We start from the raw sequence: 17,268 nt of genomic DNA on the forward strand, positions 1-17,268 counted from the left end.
CACTCCAGAATCTGTTTAGAAACTTGATTAATATTTTTTTCTGAGGGAAAAATAGGAGAGCTTAAGAAAGTTCCTAACTTCTCTTCACCATATTGGCTCTGCCTCCTTCCCCCCACCTTGAACCCCTGCCAAAGTGTTTGCCTTTTGAAGATCAGGGGAAGAAAGATAATTTGGAAATTAAAATTTTTCAAAAAAATAATTAAAATTTTTTATATATAATTGAGAAAAATAATGAAAACATTTTTTTTTGAAAAAGCAATACTATAATGATGATCAACTCTGAAAAACATAGCTACTCTGGTCATTGCAATGATCCAAGACAACTAAAAAGGATTCAAGATGAAATACTATTCACCTCCTGAAAGAGAAGTGATGAACTCTGAGGCACATTAAAGCAAACCCTTTCACTTTCTTTACTTTCCTTTTTAGTGTTTTTTTTTCTCCCCTCCTCCAATATGGCTAATATGGAAAATTTTACAAGGCTTCATAAGTATAACTGATATACTGCTTGCCTTCTCAACTGATAGAGGAGGGGCAAAAAGGAGAAATTTTGGAACTCAAAAGTTTATAAACATATAAAAAGTAAATGAATAAAACTGGCAGAAATTAGGTTTAAATGAATATTTCACAACATTATACTATAATAAAATCTCAATTGGTATAGAACTTGAATTAAAAAATCAGAGTAAGCAAAATTAGAGGATAAAGGAAGGAAATACCTTTCATAACCATATTTAAGGGTTATTTCTTTTTTTAATTTATTTTCATCCATTTGTACATGTATATTTACAAGTTACAAAGTTTCCCTCCACCCTTCCTTCCCACCCACTTCCCCTCAGTTGCAAAGTCAGAATAGCATTTTACATACATATTTGGTTAAACATATTTACAAATGAATAATTTTTGGCATGATGAATTAGGAAAAGAAATACATAAGAATTTTTATTAAGTATTTATCAGATTCAGTAGAGGTTTTGTTTTTTTTTTTCTTCTTCCTCTGATGGGATAAAAAAGTTTATAATCTGTCAAAAACAGTTGTCCTTGGTCTCTGGACTGCTGAGAGGGGTTGCTTCCATCAAGATTATGTATCTCATAATCTTGATGTGTAAATTGTTCTCTTAGCTCTACTCCCTTCACTCAGCATCAGATCCCATAAGTCATTCCATGCTTCTCGAGTCCAACCAGTTATTGTTTCTTATAGAACAATAATATTCCATAGCATTTATATACCACAACTTGTTTGGACATTCCCCAATTGATGGGCATCCCCTCAATTTCCAATTCTTTGCCACTATAAAAGGGTCTACTATGAATATTTTGGAAAATTGAAGATTTTCCCCATTTTTTATAATTTCTTCTGGATATAGTCCTAGAATTGGAATCGCTGGGCAAAGAGTATGAAAAGTTTTATTGCTCTTTGGACATAGTTCCATATTGCTCCCGAGGAAGGTTGGATCCATTCACAACTCCATCAGCAATACATCATTGTCTCAATCCTACCACAACCTTTCCAACATTGATCATCTTTCCTTTTTCTCATCTGTGCTAATCTAATATACAGGATGATACCTCATTGTTGTTTTAATTTGTATCTCTCTAATCAATAATAATTTGGAGCATTTTTGCATATGCTTATATAGCTAATTTCTTAATTTGAAAACTGTTCATATCCTTTGACCATTTATCAACTGGGGAATGACTTGTGACCTTATAAATTTGATACAATTCTTTATATATTTTAGAAATGAGACCTTAATCAGAACTCTTGGTTGTGAAGATTGTTTCCCAACTTTCTGCTTTTCTTTTAATTTTGATCAAAAAGTGGACTGAGATGATCAAAAAAGGTTAAAATTGATAAATAAAATCAACATACTTCTAAATAGAAGGAAAATACTTGGAAAAATATTTGCAGTAAATTTCTAAGCTAAGGGTCAAATATCTAGAAGTCCTTCCTCAATAGATATATGGTCAAAGAATATGTACAGGCAGTTACCCAAAGAAGAAATATAAGCTGCCTCAAATCATCAGTTAAAAGGCAATTATGTGGAGTAACTAGTGGGGATGGTGGCATCAAATTAAGCTGTTTTGAGAATGGAGAACATATGAGATTATTTGTGGCAGTAGGGAAGGAGTCAGTAAGTAGGTTAAAGTCAATAAATAAATAAAAAGTGAACAATAGAAGAGAATTTTCTAGAGAAGATAGGACTTGAAATCAAGGCTGTATGTAGCGAGCAGGTCTTGACAAGAAGAGCTGAGGTATTAGTATAACCATTTCCCACCCACTAGCATCCAGGCCAAAGTTAAGTGAAGGTGGAAATGGAGGATAAGATACAACAGGGTCAAGGAGAGGCAGGATACAATCAAAGTGTCCAAAGGAGGCAGAATCTCAAGAGTAGGGACCTCCACACATTTGAAAGATTCTGTTTCTGCTAATTCACAATTCTCTACATCATTTCCCTGATCACTTTGACCCAGTTTTACCTCCAATAGGATTATAAACAAAAGACGTCAAAGACAGAGGCCCAAGATTCCAAATATATGAAAAGCAATTTATAACTGAATGTTTTTGTTTTAGCAAAAAAAAAAGAAAAAAGAAAGCATGCATTCATAAACTGAGAAAAGGCTGATCAAATCACTATATACAAGTGTAAAACATCTATATCCATTGAAAAACAATCACTGTAAGAGTTGGATTCAGAAGAAATCAGTATGAACCAATGCATATTTAAGTGAGAAAAACTGAAAAACATAACTACAAAAATATAAAATATTTTTGATTGATTTAATCATGATTTACTGAAGACTGATGAAGTTTGCTTCATATTTCTTAATAGGATAAGTACTATGGTTTTAGACATGGCCATTCTGTGAATCAGTTACCAGAAAAGTTTTTAATTTCTCAGGGAGAGTAATATTAAGGAAAGAAGGAAGGAAGGAAGGAAGGAAGGAAGGGAGGGAGGGAGGGAGGGAGATTTTAAAATACAAAGGAAAAGCAGAAGAGTTCAAAAGGGTAACAAACAAGGGAGGCTTTTATCTTTAAACATTCATGGTTTTTTTTAAATAAATTTTATTATTTTTTGGTCTTACATTTCTTCAATTTCACATTTTATTCTTAGCCTTTCTTCTCCCAGAGCCATCTCATCTATCAGAGAATATTTTAATGAAAAAAGAACAAGAAGGAAACCCACCCCACCCCAGCAAAACTGATCAATACACTGAAAAAGTTGGAAAACATTTACAATAAACTGTATAATAGACTCTTCAAAGGTTAGAGGGGGAGATACAGTCTCACATCTCTTTGAGACATGGTTTTTATTTGTAATTTTGCAATATTCATAGTTGTTTTATAGTTGCTATTTCCATTAATTTTGCTGTATTGTATATACATTATCATCTAAACTCTACTTTTCTCTGCATTAGTTCTTTTCATGTTTCCCTATATTCATCATATTTTCTGGTTCTTACGGCAAAGCAATATTCCAGTACATGCATTTGCCACAATTTGTTTAGCCAATCCCCAAATGATGGGCATCTACTTAAGTTTCTAGTCTTTTCCTACTAAAATAAAAAGAGCTATCATAAATATTTTCAAGTATATGAGGACTCCTTTCTAATCAATACATTGTTGGGGCATATGCCTGGGGATGGAATCTCTGGGTTAATGTATGGCTATTTTGACTACTTACTTGCATAATTTCAAAATATCTAAAATGTTTAGTCTATATCATTGATCTTTATTTGTCTAACCAGTAATAAATGGGAAATTAACAGATTATTATTATTAGTATTAGGCACTGCCAACAGTTTTTTTCTGAATAGTATATAGGCTACTGATAGAATAATATTGTGGTTCAGGTTACTAAGATGATAAATAGTTACTACTGATAATTAATATGGTCCTAATATTAAACCAACTCTGTATTTTTTAATTACATTCAATCTTGTTATATCTTTGGTGATATTGCTGAAGTGATTTAGATAAGATTTTATTTAGAAGTGTTGTGTTCACTAAGGATGAGTCCATTGTGTTCTGTCTCCGTTTCATACATAAAGATATTTAAATCATATGAGAAATTTAGTGGATTAGAGCCTTTCTTTTATTATTTTTTCTTTTTATGCAATATTGGAGTTCTCTGAATGTTTGATATAATTAAGGGTATGCTGGTTAATGTTTAGCAAACAAATCACCTGGAGTCATGGGGACCTGAGTTGAAATTTGGCCTCAGGAAGTTATAATGAAGTACTTGGAACAACAAACAGAATGCACAGAAAAGGATATTTAGGCTTAATATAAGAATTCCTACTCCACATGTTTCAGTTGCACTGAGAAATTAGAATTCCCTAGAAGGGCTGTATTCCTTCTAGAATAGCAGTCCATGATCTCATGAACCAAGACAGACATATGACTAAGATGGGGTGGATGATGAGGGCTCCTTCTATCATTCCAGGGTCATTCTGACCCTAAACTCTTGCACATACCTTTTTGGAAAGAGTCATTTTTCTTCCTTCCAAAAGACCTCAAAAACACATTAAAAATTCAAAACAAGTTTTAATATATTATGTTACAAAACTAAAGCAAACAATGTATACTCATTTTTACAAATTACTTTACATAGTGACAGACCTATGTGACTTAAGAAAAATGCAGCTTTGAAAAATTGTTAGAATGGGAATATTTTTCTAAATATTCTTTCCTAATAAAAGGGACTTGAGGTTACTAAGATAATAATTACTGCGTCAGGTTACACAAATAGTACTTCTTGATTTTCACTGAGAAAGTATTTTTCTTCATTTAAAGCATGAAACAACTTTTTTAGACTATTTCCTGCTATACTCTTAATGATTAAAATATAGATTTAATTAGTATTTTCAAAGCCTTTAAAGTCTAACTCTATTTACAATTTTAAAGTTTTTTATATACAGTAAATTACAATTTACTAGAAAAGTTTTTATATAATTTCATTTCTCAGTTCAGTCTTGCAAAGAGCTAATAAAATAATTAGCCACCTTCCTATGAAGTTTACCTGTCCCATATTTTTTCTCTTACAAGTAAAAGTGGGAATATAGTAAATAAAATGAAAAACAGAAAATAGATTGGAATTGGTGTCATGCTGTTATAAATCTCTTATTACTTCATTAGGCAAAAATATCTATGGGCAATTCTCAGGTACATGAAAAGGGATGGATAGTTTTCATCAACTATTAGAATATCATTTATATATGCTGGAAACATTTATATGTGTATGGTTGTTTTTAATAAATAAAGAGAAAGGATAGGTGTTTAAAAGTGCTTCTAAATTCTAGATTTTGTACATTAAAATTTTCTTTCATCAGATGTAAAGAGTGACATTAATCCTCTTCGAACATTGAGGAGCTCCTCTTCTTGCTGTAGAAAAAATACCATAGTCAGAAAATAGAATATTATTTATACCAACTTTCAAAGTGCTAAAATGAACAATATCTCCAGTTTGGTATACTCATAGTAGTATGTTAAGACCACAAAAAATATCAATCACTTTTACTTGCAGTAAACAGTTTTATGTATATTTTTGGATTCCAATAAATCAATTTTACAATTTATCTGGATCTCTTGGTTAATTGGAAGTTGTTGTTTTTTTTTTTTTTCCATTCACAAAAGAAAGAGAAAGAGGCAAATAGCTCCCTAACTTCCAGAGTTCTATATGGGATCAAGACACAATATTCTATGTCTTCTATATCAATTTTACTTTCTATGCCTTCTATAACAATTTTACTCTATAAAGACAACTATCAATCTGAATGATAATAATTAGGCACAAAATTATAAAACAAGATTAAGAAAGTATATTAATATTTATAGATTTTAGAAAAAGTTTTAAACAAATTTTAAAATAAAAAGAATTGTTTAATTATGTTAGAAAGTTCAGTTAGCTAAGAATACTTCATTCCTCTAGCATTTAGATTAATAGTTTTATTTAATTATCGATATAAATCCAAATGCTGTGCATTACTGCTAGCTAGTACTTCTAAACCTTTGTGGCTTACAAATCACTTTTAAATAGATTATCTCTTTTATCCTCATAATGACCCTGTGAAATAAGGTGCTATTATTACTCATATTTTATCAATGAGAGAGGTTATGTGAGGCAGAATTTGTACTCAGGACTTCCTGAATACAAGTATTTAAAAGGAACTCTATTTCAATTGTAATTATAAAACACAGTGCCTGTGGGAATTTAAATATTTGTTGAATTTAAGTCTGAATTAACAACTCAGTACTTTTAAAAGGAACTATTAAAACACACTCAAGGTTGCAGACGTACACTTATTTGGCATAATTAATTTTTGGAAAGACAACTATTTTATCCTTTTTTCAAAATCTGAACACTGGAAAATTCCCTGGTATTAAAATAGTGCTACTTTATAGCAGGCAGAATTATTGATAAGCAAGATTAGTCTGATACATTGTCTTTTGTTATTACAGACCCAGGAAAAATAAATGCACAAGTTATGGGGCTCATAACTTTGGGGGGAAAGACATCTTTTTCTCATTTTATTTTATTTTTTTTTTTTAGGTTTTTGCAAGGCAAATGGGGTTAAGTGGCTTGCTCAAGGCCACAGAGCTAGGTAATTATCAAGTGTCTGAGAACGGATTTTAACCCAGGTACTCCTGACTCCAGGGCCGATGCTTTATCCACTGTGCCACCTAAGCTGCCCCTTTTTCTCATTTTCTACCCCAGGGCTATCCAACTTTACTTTTAAAAGTTTTTATTGAAATTTGATTTTTCATTTTTGTAGAGCTCTGCAGTAGCTTGGCTTTATTTACTCAAGTACTTAGTGAACTCACAGAGGGCTGAATAAAATCATGTGAGCATTTTGTACAGCCCTGTTCTACACTAACAATAATTATTTTTTGTCTTCAAATGATAACTATTAAACATTTCATATTCATTTAATTTTTTTTTAGGTTTTTGCAAGGCAAATGGGGTTAAGTGGCTTGTCCAAGGCCACACAGCAAGGTAATTATTGTCTGAGACCAGATTTGAACCCAGGTACTCCTGATTCCAGGGCCGGCGCTTTATCCACTGCGCCACCTAGCCGCATATTCATTTAATTTTGAAATCTATCCTCATTTCCAGTTTATAATGAGTAGACGGTGCAGGATAATGAAAAAAATACTTAGTCATATGAACTAAGTCCAAGCTCCCACCACTTACTAAGCAACAAACTTAATTACAAAATCAAAAATATTTCAAAACAAATTAATGTATTCATTACAAAAGAGAAAACAAAACAAAACTAAGTCCTTATTAAATGCCAGGAATGATGTTATATTAGCCATTTTTGTTATATTGTCATATGACCTGTGTAAATCACTTAAAATTTCTATTAACTCATCTGTAAGATGGGAGTAAATTACAGATAGGTCCTGATTAGTGCAAATGATGAATCCTCTGAAATGGTCATGTTATTTGAAAAAATATTACAGATTTCATTTGTCTGGATCTGATTACCATATTTTACATGATCATAATCTTGAACAGTACAAATTCATATTCATGTCGCCACTTTAATAGATTCATTATACTAATCAGGATTTGCAAGAATACTAGTTATACCTGTATTATCTATGTATTTTGAGAATAAAGTGTTTTTTAAACTGTAAAAGTGATATAAGTGTAAACTATTACTTAATAGCACTAAAAAGGTTAAGGAACCAGCAGCTAGGTGACACAGTGGATAAAACGCTGGCTTTGGAGTCAGGAGTACCTGAGTTCAAATCAGGCCTCAGACACTTAATAATTACCTAGCTGTGTGGCCTTGGGCAAGCCACTTAGCCCCATTTGCCTTGCAAAACAAAACAAAACAAAACAAAACAAAACAAAACAAAACAAAAACTAGGGAAAAAAAAGTTAAGGGCCAGGAGCAGCTAGGTGGTGCAGTGGATTGAGCACAGGCCTTAGAGTCAGGAGGACCTGAGTTCAAATTTGACCTCAGACACTCAATAATTAGCTAGCTGTGTGACCCTGGGTAAGTTACTTAACTTCATTGCCTGGACAAAAAAAAAAAAAAGGTTAAGGACCACAACTCTTGTATTCTTTTTTTGTAGGCAATGGGGTTAAGTGACTTGCCCAAGGTCATACAGCTAGGTTAATTATTGAGTGTCTGAGGCAGAATTTGAACTCAGGTCCTTCTGACTCCAGGGCTGGTGCCTTATCCACTGTGCCACCCAGATGCTCCTAAGGACCAAAACTTAAAAAAATTGAAGGGATTTTTCTTTCAAAAGCATGATTCACTAAAAGCTTAAACTAGAATAAGAATCTATTTACCATTTCTTTAAGAAACCTCTCTTGAAGCCTTTTCATATCTTCTTTCATCAAATGCATCTGTAAATATAAATGAATGTTACATTCAACTTTTCAGTTTTTTCAGTTAATGGTTATTTAGACTTGCTCATATTTAAAATTAAAAATGCTAAAATATAAAATGATGGCAAATATATGTTTAAAATAGCATGCTAAAAATATAAAAAACATACCTCAGATGTAAAAATATTTTCTTCATAGTCATAATCGTGGAAGACATTCTGTTCAAGTGAAGTTTTCAGAAGATGAACCCTAAAAAGTAAAATGTGTATTGGAGTTATCTTTGTATTTACTAATGACTCTTAGTTAATTAAAGTTACAGATATGTTAAATAAATTTAATATTTTATTCAAATTCAAATATTAAAACATTATTGATATTGAGGGAAAAGCATTATTACTTGTACTAAACAAATCAGTATTTTTGATGACTTCATTCATATATATTAAAAAACCCTAAATTTACTAACCGTTTTTGTTCATTTTCTTGGTATACACTGAACTTCTGAGAAGTTTTTTTCCAAAAGTCCTTTAAATAAAACCCAGAGGAGAAAAATATTACTTTAATTTGAATTTATTAAGTATTGTTTGAAAGACCTCTCATTTCAAACCCTAACTGAAATAATATTGATTGCTAACTCTACTAGGCATTCAGGTTCCTTCCCCCCCAAATACAAAAAAAATTTTCTTGAATACTAGAACCTTATTATTAGCTATATGAAAGATGTTTCCTGTTGCTTCAGGGTGTTAAATAACATTTGATCTTAAAAATAAATGTTGAACTTATCATTTGCTTTTAAATATGTTTGGGAAAAAAAAGAAACAAAAACTAGAATTTTATTGTTATACTTAAGAAACACTAACCGAAAATTCCCGCTCCAAGTTTTTTAAAGACTGGCAATCTTTTTCAAAGTTATCTAGCTCCTCTATGATATTGAACTGGAACTTCTCAAGCTGCTTCATTCTATTAAAATAACAAAAGAAAATTAATGTAAAAATAAAAAAAATCCTGAAAAAAGCTTTTGCTACAGACCTGTATTCATGAATGTGATAGCTGATGCTCGTTAGATGCTGCTGAGCTGATTTCAAAGACTGTTTATTAAAATGATCCATTCTTTTGCAGCGGTTCTGAAACAAATGTATTTGGGTTTTATTCAATTTTTATATAATTAATCTTCATGAGAAAAAATTTAAAATTAGTCCTCAAAGTAACAAAAAATGTAGAATCAAAACCAACTCCTAGTAATTAAAAAGGAGACAAGTTGATTTAAAAAAAAGTCATGTTAAAATTTCATTTTATAAAATGATGATGGTTTCATGCTTCATCAATGGATAAAAATATTAGTAAGAAAACATTTCAGTTTTTTAAATAACATAATAATATGTAATATTTGTAACAGTCTCAGAAAATACAATGCTCTTCAGAAGCATGAAACAATCATAAAATTCCTTATGCTTCCTTAGGCTATAGGATGGTTGCTTGATATATTATGCCATAGGAGGGGGGATGAGGTAATAGCATTTAATTATTATACCATAGTTAATGAAGCATAATGAAAAGTAGTTTGAAAAGACAACTTGCCTGAATTTTTCTTTTAAATTCTTTACTTATTTTCTGATACATTATGTCTACCCCTGAACTTTCAGTCTCCCAAGTCTCTCCAGGAAAAGAAAACTCATTAGCTGACAATGTAGATGGGCTCCTGGATACTAAAAAATAAAAACAAAAAGATAACTAATATTTTCTGGTTTAAAATTATTGTATTATGCTTGTCTGGTCCTGGTTATGACAAAATTGGAATCTGCTTCCACCTTATTTTAAAATACTAGTCATCATCAAATCAGATGTGTAATTAAAACTCTCTCCACAAAAATAACTAATCTCCATGATAATTTTAACTTGAGAGGAATCTGTGGGAAATTTTTTGTGATTCTTGAGCTAAAGATTAAAATAACAAAACTAATCTCTTCCTTTTTTTCCCCTTAGGTTTTACAAGGCAGTGTGATTAAGTGACTTCCCAAGGTCGCACAGCTAGGTAATTATTATGTGTCTGACACCAAATTTGAACTCAGGTCCTCCTGACTCCAGGGCCAGTGCTCTATTCACTATGCCACCTAGCTGCCACAATCTCTTCCTTTTCAAATAACTACTTTATTATATTTTGTACTGATTATTAATGTTAATTTTTAAAACCAGAACTATATACTTAAATAGCTTGTTTCCATTGTTTATAAGAGCTAACAAATAATATATCAGTGGGCTTTTTGAAACATTTATAGAATGAAAATCTAGATGCGATATATGGTCTATTCATTCATGGACTTTAGCTATTCTTGTAAAAATATTTTTGTAATGAGGTGATTTAATGTGAAAAAGATATAGGAAACAGACCTTAATACTCTTAATATTCTATCTCAAATTATAATTACCACCTCACTTACAAAGAGATCAATTGTTTTTAAACAGATGGAGAAATTAAAGCATAAAAGGCAATTTGTTATGCATTTTAACTTACAAGGGGTATAGACATAGAACTCAATGCTACTAACTTCTTTTTTTTAGTTTTCTTTGCAAGACAATGGGGTTAAGTGACTTGCCCAGGGCCACACAGCTAGGTAATTATTAAGTGTCTGAGGCCAGATTTGAACTCAGGTACTCCTGACTCCAGGGCCAATGCTCTATCCACTGCGCCAACTAGCTGCCCCCTACTAACTTCTAATTCTACATTTTTTCTATTTAGGCTTAAAACAGTCTTTCTCATTTTGTGGATGTGTTTATTTATGCCACAGGCTGTGCCTCAAGTATCCTTATTTTAATGTCAGTATCACCTACCTTTGTAAGTAACATGATCACTATCTGTTTTAAACAATTTTGGAGGATGCAAATTTCGTTTCCTTCTTTCCTCTTCTTCCTCCTCTTCTAGTTCCACTTCTTCAGAGTTGCTCAGATTATCAAAGGTATATAACCGTTTGCGATTTGTATGTATATTGGATCCTGAAGTATTATAATTAAAAATGTAATTTAATTATCATATTAAAATGATTTACACATTTTTTCAATTTAAACCTCTTTTTGGACAATCATACACTGAGCAAATGAGAAAATTTAAATATAAGAAAACAATTTCAGAAATTGTCGATTTTATTCAAACAAAATTGTAAAATATTATTCAACATTCTTATATATGAAATGCTCTAACTCTCCATATTAATGCTCAATAGTACAATAGTAACTGATGTTTGGAAGAAGATGAAGCATTGGAAGACCAAAGATATCACACTAACTCTACTGCATAATTATTTTACTATATTTTACATAATCTATTTTACTATAATTCTTTAAAATTTGAAAAACCATGCATGCTACATAGGAAAACTTTCTATCAACCAGTACATCTCAGTCCTCACAGTACTGACTAATAAAGTAGTATTAAGTAACTTTGGATATCCCATCTTAGAACCACACACCATATATGTAACATGCATTTAGACAAGTTTTCTCATTAATGAACTAGCAATACTTTTTTGAAACAGATAAGACAACTTTTCCCAGGCCTGGATAGGGAAACAGAAGTTTGGAAGTGAGTTCTTTATTATATTACTAATTCCTTCTAGGAAATAATTTTATTGATCTCAGAGAACTTAATGTTTTACTCAGTATGACTTTAAAAAAAGTAAATCACAACAATCAGAAGCAATCTATCATAAAGATTTGAGGTACACTGAAAGGGTACCCTTCCTCTCCTAAAAGAATGTGAACACTTTCATCCTAAAATATTTCCTAAACCCCCCCCATCACTGTGCTTCAAATTCACATCAATACTTTCCTCTGCTTTTAGGAATCCACTACCAAAATGAAAATGTTAACTAGGAGAGATGATACTAATACTACTTTCTACTCTTTTCCCCTCTGATCCACTGTTCAAACTATAATTTCATTAATTGTTCTTAATCAATTATCTAGTCATATCATTCTTCCCAAAAGTCTTCATTGGCTCCCTACTGCCTATAGAGTAAAAAAATTCAAACTCAATTCCATGTATTTAAAGCACTTTCAAATCAGGCATTAACTTTCTTATTAAATCTAACTTTGTGTTTCTCTCCTCCCATGTTATTTATGCTCTAGCCAACCTGGACCACTTTCTCTGCCCTAAATATAACCTATGATTTTTTCCTTTAATCCTTTATTCAAGTAATATGGAATGGATTATCTCTTATTACATTTTTTTTCTGCTGAATTCCTATCCATCCTTTAAAGCCCAACTCAAATGTCAACTCCTCCATGTGGCCTTCTCTTACTTTACACCAAGTTCTTGTATTGTATCTATTTCCCTAGATCAATCACTTAAGAAAATGCTTGAATTGAACTGAATATTAGTATCAGCTAAACAACGAGTTAGCTATTTAATTTGAAGGAATCTGAACCCAAAACTGGAAAAGTAAGTTTTGATATAGAACAAAGATCTATAGGTTAGAAAAAAAGCAAAATTATGTTAACCAGTCCCTTTGCAGCCCAAGGGTAAGGAATTATTTAGAGCACTGGAAAAATTCTTTTTTTTTCTCCAATCATACTCATCACAATTCTGAGAGGATTATTCTAATACTAAAATGGATTTTATCCAACCAGGCAAATTAGTGATGCTAGCAAGAGTTAAAAATAAAGGGATCTAAATAGTGATAATGCTAAGTCTGGAAATTAGACAAAAGAAGATAAAGCCTGTACTAATAAATTAGTGTAGCAAGTCTAGGCAATACCTAAAGTAGCTATGTATTAGAAATGATTTTCAAAGTTATTTTAAAATAATATTTTCTTGCTCTTACACAGAAGTTTTTTTTAAACATTTATTAAAATTAGAATATCTTTATGACAAAAACATATTTAAATGCAACCCATATGCTACCTCCTTTCACCTTGTACTTGGTGGTTAAGTCCTTAAAGGATGGTTGCTAACTTTTGGAGATAATACTCAGATACTCCTAACACTAATTCCCACCTGTGCTTCCCATAAATAACTGGTCAGTAGGTGCAGCCATTAACTCCTATCAAAGCATTTACTTAACTAACATAGCAAGAACAGTTGATAAAGCATTCCCCCCAAAACTTATGGCATGCTTTCCCACAAATACCCAAAGAGTTTGTGGGAGAATGTGGACATGAATTTCAAAAACAATGGTGGAATGGCTTGTTGCAGGTAGTTATAAGAATATGATGCAGAGAGTTATGGACATAGGAGATTTATAATTGGGAACAGATTTTGTAAACCTTTAATACTGTTTATTTGATAAAAATGCTATCTGCTCCTGTGATGAAAATTGACTCCTATTCTTCCCCTGTTAAATGTAAATTCGTGTCTCCTCATCCCAACTCCTGGCTTCCAATCTTTTCCCTGGTTTCAGTCATGTTTGGGGGGAGGGATTTCCCCTTTGTCCACTCTCCTTGACCCTTCTGTGCCCAGAGAATGGGCAAAACTATAAAACTATCTGGCCTGGAATCCCCTCCTAGCTGGTGCAGACTTGCTCGAGTCTTGGTCCAGTCAGCTCTCCCAGGTTGTGTCTCTCTGTCTGTGTCTGTTTCTGTCTCCCAAACGAACCTTGCCTAGCTTACAAACTGCTTACTGCTTCTCCAGGAAGAGAAAAGATTTTAATCTGTACTTTGTAGGTCTGCATAATAAATCCAAAGCAGGTTTAAAATCACAGGACTGTGTGTGAATTCTTTCACCATTCACGGCCTCTCAATCTTAAATTGGTGACACCATTCCCCCTCCCCCAACATGAAGTCAATGCAATTCACAAATCTGAAAATATGCTATAGGATTTCAATTTATGTTTTCTCTCTAGAATTATAGACCCTACAATTGGGGAAATGACATCTATGCTTAGCTGAGCTTACTCTGCTAGATCTCTTACAGCTTGGACTTGCTTTTTAATGGGAGGACTGGATACTTTTTTAGAAAGGGTTAAGTCCCTTAGCTTGAGTATGGCAAAAGCTTCTCCAGGGCTTAAGAGAAGGACCTTAGGAGAAGGTAGACAGAAAAGCTTTGCCTTTCCTTTTGAAAACTTCTTGGTTAGAGACTTTTACCTAATATGGTGACCATATAGTAAATTTTCCCCATTTTCATTTCTGGAGTATAGACTATAACCAGATAATGACAATTTTTGCAATAATTATCAAATAAATTTGTGGTTCAGGGCTCTCCCATTTTTTTCTTCCATCCTATGTTTCCCTGTTGATCTATGTCAACAGTTCTCAAATATGGTCTGGGGAAAACCTGGAGTCCCTGAAAGCCTTTCAAGGACATCCATGAGATTAAGAATTAATATAAGTAAGATATTTTAATTTCTAATATAGTAAATACTGATAGATATAACCCACAAAAAAACTAATCTCTGTGGAGTTCAAAATAAAAAAAAAATTATCAAGGATTTTTGCAAGAAGGATTCCAACATCAAAGAGCTTGAATTCTTCAGGTTTATGCAAATGAACAGCTGGGAGAACAAAGGCAGTCTATTCCCTGGGAATGGATTCATCTTTTGCAGGTGATTCATATACAAATAAACTACACAAAATCTCAGATCAGTTAGTAATATGCAGAATGATTCACTCAAGTCAAATCTACAAGCAGTTTTTTAAGCTACATGTGTCAAGCACTGTGTTAAGGCCTGAAGGTATAAGGAAAGGCAATAAACTATTACTAATCTCAAAAAACTCACAGTTTAATGAGGGAGACAAGTCATTAAAACTATGGGAAATTAAGTTATACACAGAATAAATTGGTAAAAACTCAAGACACTAAGATTAAAGAACACTGGTAAATGCTTCTTGCAAAGGATGAGATGAGTTAAAACCTAAAAAGCAAGAAAGTCAGGAGATAAGGGATTAGTAAGGAGAGAGTTTTCAAGTATGGGAGAAAGTGGAAATGAACAGAATTGGGAGATAAGAGTGTCTTATATGAGGAACAGCAAAGAAGCATCACTGAACCACAGCCTTGATGGATGAGAGAAAAGACTCAAGAAAATTAAAAAGGTAGTAGAAGGCATCAACATATAATGGACTAGGAGGACTGGTTTACAGGTACTTTAAAAGTCAAAAAGAATTTTCTATTTTATTCTGGAGGTTAAACGGGAGCAACTTGGGGTGGCTAGGTGGTGCAATGAATAGAGCACCACCACTGGAGTCAGGAGTATCTGAGTTCAAATCCGACCTCAGACACTTAATAATGACCTAGCTGTGTGGCCTTGGGCAAGCCACTTAACCCCATTGCCTTGCAAAAACCTAAAAAAAAAAAAAGGGAGCAACTAAGGTTTACAGAATGGGGGGTGGAATGGGCTAAGGGATATGCTCATTCTAACCAAAGGAAGATCAATCTGACAGTTAAGTGAAGGATGGACCAGAGCAGAAAGAGAAAAGACAGAGAAAACAAGTAGATTATTGTAATAATTCAAATGTGAGATAAGGGTCTGAATCAGGGTACCTTCAAGAAAAGTTATGTAAAATATATTTATGTAAAATATAATCTGTAAAAGATATTTCAAAGTTATAATCAGCAGGACTTAACTGATTGAATATTTGGGAGGGGGAAAATGTGAGGAGTCAATAATAATACCAAATATTTAAGAGCTTTGGAGAGCTGGGATGATAGAAATATCCTCAATAGTAATACATATACTTATGTAATATATAATATGCAATATTACATGTATTATATATGTGTGTGTATGTGTAAAAAGAGGGGATTTGGGGGGAAAAGGTAATACTTTCAAGAAATTAAATTATCCTGGGAGACACAACTCTAGATAATTTGAGGAAGAGGACAATATCAACCAAAAGAAATAGCAAACAAGGGACACGAGCTGTGCTTAGTAGGAAGCCCTAAAGAGTCTAAGAGGTAGAAGTGAGGAGGAAGTGCATTCTGGGCCTCAGATACAGTTTATGAAAACGGGGCAGTTGCAATACTAAATTCAGGAAATAGTAAACAGATCACTTTGGCTGGAACACAAATTACATGAAGGATAGCAATTTGAAATAAGTCTAGAAAAGTAGTTTAGACTCCAATGCCAAGCTAAGCTCTTTATATATATTTATCCTAAAGGTAATATGGAGTCTCTGAAGATTGCTAATCAGGGTAGGTCCTTGGGTAGACCTATGTTTTGAGGAAATTATTTCTGGAAGATGCATGGAAGATAAATGGGCCAATGGAGATTGTAAAGAGGTAAACCAATGAGAGGTCTACATTGCATTTGTCCAAAAAAGAAATGATAAGTATCTAAACTTAGGTGTTGTCCATGTGAGTAGAGAGAAAAAGACAGATGTGAGAAATGTTATGGATGTAGAAATAACCACATGTAGTAAGTGACTGATATGGGAGATTAGGGAGAAGAAAAAGTAATGAATTATTTTTCATATTGCTATATAAAATTTTTTAAAGTTACAAACCTTTTCGTTGAAAAGTATCAGTAGGTAGGTCATGCAGTTTTCCACTCTTTGAGCTACACATTGAAAACTGTGATGGGGAAAGGAACTCCTAAAACACATGTTAATTGGATAAATTCAATACAGAAAAAATAATTGCAGTCATTTTTTTTAATTTATCCATCTCCTTTAAACTTTATAGGCAACTATATATCAACTTCTGTTCTTTTCTTCATAATATTTCTGTATCCCTAATTTTCCAAAAACATTACTTCTAGTCCAGGTTATCAATACTTTATAATTTACTATGCTTAAAAAGCTGGTCTGCTTGACTCTAGTTTTTTCCTCATTTCAATCTGACCCAATTAATTTTATTCTACAATCAAGGTTAAGCTGTTTCTTTTGACTTTTGAGGCTATTCATAATCTGGTCCCATTTCATTTATTCAATTCAGTGCAATAAATAGTATTAGAAACTGAGGATACAAAGACCAAAAGTTTCAAATATTGGCACA

General features: G+C 32.5%; 1 protein-coding gene across 5 annotated transcripts in view; it reads right to left on the reverse strand.

The window, feature by feature from the left end:
* Positions 1 to 4,529: 4,529 nt before the first annotated feature.
* Positions 4,530 to 17,268, reverse strand: part of SYCP2 (synaptonemal complex protein 2) — a 129,869-nt gene continuing 117,130 nt past the window's right edge. For 2 of the 5 annotated variants that reach the window (XM_074210378.1, XM_074210379.1), the window contains 8 exons: positions 16,779 to 16,866; positions 11,178 to 11,339; positions 9,927 to 10,054; positions 9,209 to 9,472; positions 8,815 to 8,873; positions 8,519 to 8,597; positions 8,310 to 8,366; positions 4,530 to 5,386 (listed from right to left, as the gene is read on the reverse strand). In XM_074210378.1, the coding sequence (XP_074066479.1) occupies positions 5,315 to 5,386; positions 8,310 to 8,366; positions 8,519 to 8,597; positions 8,815 to 8,873; positions 9,209 to 9,472; positions 9,927 to 10,054; positions 11,178 to 11,339; positions 16,779 to 16,866 (909 nt within the window). In that variant the 3' untranslated portion in view covers positions 4,530 to 5,314. Of the gene's footprint in view, positions 5,387 to 8,309; positions 8,367 to 8,518; positions 8,598 to 8,814; positions 8,874 to 9,208; positions 9,473 to 9,926; positions 10,055 to 11,177; positions 11,340 to 16,778; positions 16,867 to 17,268 lie in introns of those variants that run through there. The other 3 variants (XM_074210381.1, XR_012473513.1, XM_074210380.1) reach the window with 3 other exon arrangements.

This window comes from Macrotis lagotis, chromosome 1 (assembly GCF_037893015.1).
Source record: "Macrotis lagotis isolate mMagLag1 chromosome 1, bilby.v1.9.chrom.fasta, whole genome shotgun sequence".
Lineage (NCBI taxonomy): Eukaryota > Metazoa > Chordata > Mammalia > Peramelemorphia > Peramelidae > Macrotis > Macrotis lagotis.